Genomic DNA, 5,286 nt, shown 5'->3' with positions numbered 1-5,286 from the left:
TGAGCCCCAAGGCAAGGTCCCCTCCCTCCCACCTATATATACGGAGGTATTGGGGCTGATTTGAGACGATTTTTCCACGGCAGCCCGACAACATACCTCCACGGTTTTTCCTCTAGATCGCGTTTCTGCGGAGCTCGGGCGGAGCCCTGCTGAGACAAGGTCATCACCAACCTCCGGAGCGCCGTCATGCTGCCGGAGAACTCTTCTACCTCTCCGTCTCTCTTGCTGGATCAAGAATGCCGAGATCATCGTTGAGCTGTACGTGTGCTGAACGCGGAGGTGCCGTCCGTTCGGTACTAGATCGTGGGACTGATCGCGGGATTGTTCGCGGGGCGGATCGAGGGACGTGAGGACGTTCCACTACATCAACCGCGTTCACTAACGCTTCTGCTGTACGGTCTACAAGGGTACGTAGATCACTCATCCCCTCTCGTAGATGGACATCACCATGATAGGTCTTCGTGCGCGTAAGAAAAATTTTGTTTCCCATGCGACGTTCCCCAACACCATGTCCATTTGAATCATATATGATTAACAAGGAGTGTTTGATGCCATAGGAAAAACAAAGGAATTGTAAAAAGAGGTTGAAATGGATGTTAGATTTCGTATGAAATGTAGTACAAAAGATTTCATAGGAAAAATTCATATGGATCCGATCCTATGAATCAAAGGACCAATGTAGGAAAAATTCCTAAGGATTTCAATCCTCTAAAAATCCTATAGAATTCCTTTGAATCAAAGGAGACCTTAGAGTCAGATTTTCTGCAGGTTCCTATAGGCACAAAGAACCACTTTAATTTCTTTTTCATCGTGTTTTTAATCAGACACTGCAGCAACATGCATAACTTTAGATATTGTTGTCCAAACAGAGAGCTGGCCCGATCCGGCAGGAACGCCACGCTACTGTCAAAAACGTCTTATATTACGGGATAGAGGGAGTATAATACTATTTGTTTTTGCACAATCACGTTATTATAGGCACGTAAATCATGAGTTAACGTGGTAAACTATTTGTACCCGGTAGCAACTCACTGCTATTACCTACTTGTTCAATAGTAAAAGTTATATGGTTGATATTAAGAAAATGATGGATAATATATTACTCCTACAGATATATTCATATTTAAACAAATCTAAGATAAAAATTTGGGACGGAGGGGGTACTATATTTGTTGATATGATCTTAATAGTACCATTTGTTCCTTATATCAATCAAATCTGCACTTGAATCGTGAATTGAATGCTTGCCTAAAACAAAGAATAGAAATCCCGATGGCACATTAACTTCCTCTGGCCTGTTCGCCTATAAATAGCCCGCCATTTGCCATTAGCGAGGTAAATCAAAAGAAGCTGAACACATCCAGGCAAACTACTAGACACTAGCATGGAGATCAAGCCAGCACTCCTCCTTGTTGCCTGCTTGTTATTGGGCATCAGCAACAGAGGTATGGTGTTCGACATACCAAAATAGGTCACCAAGAACTAGCAAGCAATTGTGGCCCATTTAGAATCAGATTGTCTCCAGGTCCCTATAGGCACAAAGAACCATTTTAATTTCTTTTTCATCATGTTTTCAATCAGGCACTGCAGCAACATGCAGAACTTCAGATATTGTTGTCCAGACAGAGAGCTGGCCCGATCCGGCAGGAACGCCAGTGTACTATGTGAACCTGGTGAACAACTGCGGCTGCACGCAGAAGAACGTGAAACTGGCGTGTCCAGGGTTCAACTCTTCCGTCGAGGTCTACCCGGCCGCCGCCATCAAGCCGGACGGCGACGGCAAGCTCTGCTCCCTCTACAGCGGCGCACCGGTTAGGCCTAAATAGACGATCTTCGTCAACTACCGGTACACGAGCACCGGTTAGGCCTAAACAGATTTGGAGTTCCTAGATATTTAATGACGGATGGTGGTTTACACTTTATTCATGATGGTTTCTGTAAATTGCTTGCTAGGTATGATGTTAATCATAGAATTTCGTCTCCTTATCACCCTCAGTCTAGTGGTCAAGTAGAATTGAAGAATAGAGAAATTAAATTGATATTGCAAAAGACAGTTAACAGATCTAGAAAGAATTGGTCTAAGAAACTTGATGATGCCTTATGGGCTAATAGAACTGCTTACAAAAACCCTATATGGGTATGTCTCCGTATAAAATGGTTTATGGTAAAGCATGTCACTTACCCCTAGAGCTAGAACATAAAGCTTATTGGGCAATTAAAGAGCTTAACTATGATTTCAAACTTGCTGGTGAAAAGACGTTATTTGACATTAGCTAAGTTCATGAATGGAGAACCCAGGCTTATGAGAATGCTAAGTTGTTTAAAGAAAAGGTTAAGAGATGGCATGATAGAAGGATACAAAAGCGTGAATTCAATGTAGGTGATCACGTCTTGCTATACAACTCTCGTTTAAGATCTTTTGTAGGAAAACTTCTCTCCAAATGGGAAGTGCCTTACATTATCGAGGAAGTATATCGTTTCGGTGCCATCAAGATCAAGAACGCCGAATGTCGTGGGTATAAGTCTGACAGTAGAAGTACGGGGTACGAAAGTATATGGGCAGAGCCTTAGCTACGGCGAGGATGTATGATTTCAGGCCCCTCTACGTGGAGGTAAAAGCCCTACGTCTCATTGCTCTGGGGAGCTTTGTGTCGAGTGTATTAGGGGATTACAGCAAGTGCCAACCCCTGTACCAGTGGTGAAGGGCGGCTTATATAGAGTGCGCTGCCCTTCATAATGGCCCGGTGGACAGGGGTGGAGTAGTGGCGATTAAAGGCTGGCGTTACTGGTAACGTAAGCCTTAAATGCTAGTTATGGTGTGTGAAAACATATGACCGTTGCCCTCCTGGGAAGTTACGACGTACAGAGTGGATTCCAGTCGGTACGTTAGATATGCTCCGAGTGGATCGTCGCCGACTGGATGATGGGGGCGTCTTTAGTTCAGTCGGAACTGTCTAAGGGTCTTGACCTCTATGAAGGGTAGTCCTTGGGTAGGACCTATACGGCAGACCTATGACCCTACCCTGGGACTATAACCCCATCATTAGTCCCCGAATGGATCGAGGTTGGAACGATGAAGTGATGTCCGTAGTTTGGAGCCGACTGGTATTGAAGTGATCTTAGCGTTGTCTGCCTCGATCCATTTTATCTTTGCGGCTAGTGATCCGAGTGAATATGCGAGCGAAACGAACCGTGAGGGACCGATTGCTTCTGTGGAATCTTTCGACGTGACCGGTCATACTGACAGCGCCGGATTTTCCGGGATCCTCAAATTTGGGTTGCCGCACGCTCAGCGGGGATGACGACATCGCCATCGAGTAGATTTCGCCTCCTCGATTACCGTGCCGCGATCTTCTCCACTAATCTTGCTGCAGCCGGTTGGGAGGATAAGATCTTGGGCCCACCTGTAGGTGACTCAGTCGGAGGCCTATTAAAGCCTCCCCGGCGGACCTTCCTGTTGCGATGCTCGTCCTCCTCCCATTAATTTCGCCCTCCTCGCAACTCCCTGCACATCTCAAGCCACCTCCTTCCCCTCCTCCTCTACGGACCCGTCGCCCTCGCCATGACGAAGGGGCAGACCAGCAAGCTTGAGACGAAGAAGAAGAAGAAGGGGGCGGCCTCCACTCATCGGCGGCAGCGGGCGTTGCCGGCGGGCTGGATCCAGGGGGACTTCCTCCCCTCCATGGTGAGGGAGAACGATGTGCTGGAGCTGGTGGAGCACGACATGGTCGTCAACAAGTCCTGGAGGCTGCCGGAAGGCGAGATGGAGCCGGCGCCAAAGGAGGGAGAGCGCGTTCTTCTGCTCAGCCACGTGGCCAGAGGTTTCTCCCAGCCTTCCCATCCTTTCTTCCGAGGTATCATGAATTACTTCGGGGCGTAGCTCCATCACTTTCCGGCGAATGCGATAGCTCATCTTTCCGCATTCATCACCCTCTGCGAGTGCTTCATAGGATGTCCTCCCCACTTGGGGCTCTTCAAATATGTTTTCTCTGCTAGATCTCAAACTGTTAAGAAGCTTAGCCAGTCTGATGATAAGACACACATCCTCCAGCTCTGCGGGGGTTTAGGCTTTCAGAAGAAAACAACAAGTAGTTATCCCTCCCTTCAGCTATCCGAGTCGGTTAGGAACTGGCAATCGTCCTGGTTCTATTGCCAGGACATTGCCTGCCCGAATGCTTCGAGCAGGTTACCACCCTTCAGTTTAGACCGTCCGGGCCCTCCTAGGAAGCTAGCGCTATCTAAGGGAGAAAGAACTCAGATCCAGCCTTTGGTCGACGCGCTGATAGCCGTCGTCCGGAAGGGAGTCACCGGCATGGACTTGTTGGAGACTTTTCTGGGTCGACGCATCCAGCCGCTCCAGGCCCGAGACCACACAATGTGGCATTACACGGGGCCATCGGATACCACTCGGTCCCATCCTGAAGGCGTGAGCGAGGAGACCGTGAGTGCGTGGGTCCGCAGCATCACGGGCACATGTGATAACCCAGTGGGAGCTCGGCGGGTGAAGGCCTTCCGCGCCGAAAATCCTCCTCCGAATGAGTTGAGTACATGTTATCGAGTGCTTTTAGCCTTCTCATTTTATTTCTTTTCTTGTCTTGCTGACTGAAGTTGCCAACTGTGTTTTGTGCAGGAGTGCACGAACTGGCATTCTGAAGTCTCAAATGGGAATCCGGTCGAGGAAGAAGAAGGCAGCATGGAGGGGAGCGTGGATACTGCCGAGTACATCTCTGACAGTAGTGAGACAGAGGAGGAAACAGAAGAGGAGGAGGAGGAGAGTGAAGAGCATAGCTCGTCACCCTCACCACCAGAACACCGAACCAAGCACCGTCATGACCGCACTGTTCCGTCGGCTCCTCCCGTGGCCCCGAGTGCTCGGAGTGTGAAGAGAACCAGGGGTGCTTCTGCCGAGCCCGTGAATCAGCCGTCCAAGGTGGCTAAACCCAGCGGGTCTAAACCTCGGAAAGCTTTGCCCCGGATGAGGATCGCTATTCCGGTCGCCTCAGCGTAAGTATCTTTGCTCTCCCATCTTCCTTCAGTATCTGATTGGACTCTTCTTTTTGGGAATTCATGTTTACCCGTCGAATGGTTTTCACTCAACAGAGCTGCTACCTCCGCCACCTCTCCGCCGCGTCAGGGTGATGATCCCATGGACATTGATAACGCCGCCACGTCCCAGCAAGGTATGATGTCACGACTCCGAGAGCTTTATTACCGTTTTGCGAGTGCTGTCTTTGATCTTGATCTTTTTCTGTATTTTTATTTTGTTCAGTCGGGCTTCCTTCGGAG

General features: G+C 48.8%; 1 protein-coding gene across 1 annotated transcript; it reads left to right on the top strand.

Annotated features, from left to right (window-relative positions):
* Window positions 1-1,353: 1,353 nt before the first annotated feature.
* On the top strand, window positions 1,354-1,841 carry LOC123413474. Its single transcript, XM_045106413.1, has 2 exons — window positions 1,354-1,445; window positions 1,582-1,841. Exons 1-2 carry the CDS (start codon window positions 1,385-1,387, stop codon window positions 1,824-1,826), a joined length of 306 nt encoding a protein of 101 aa, XP_044962348.1. The 5' UTR covers window positions 1,354-1,384; the 3' UTR covers window positions 1,827-1,841.
* Window positions 1,842-5,286: the final 3,445 nt, after the last annotated feature.

Source organism: Hordeum vulgare, chromosome 7H (assembly GCF_904849725.1).
Source record: "Hordeum vulgare subsp. vulgare chromosome 7H, MorexV3_pseudomolecules_assembly, whole genome shotgun sequence".
In the NCBI taxonomy this organism is placed as follows: Eukaryota; Viridiplantae; Streptophyta; class Magnoliopsida; order Poales; family Poaceae; genus Hordeum; species Hordeum vulgare.
The sequence above is the reverse complement of the archived record's forward strand: the minus strand, read 5'-3'. Positions and strand labels throughout refer to the sequence as shown.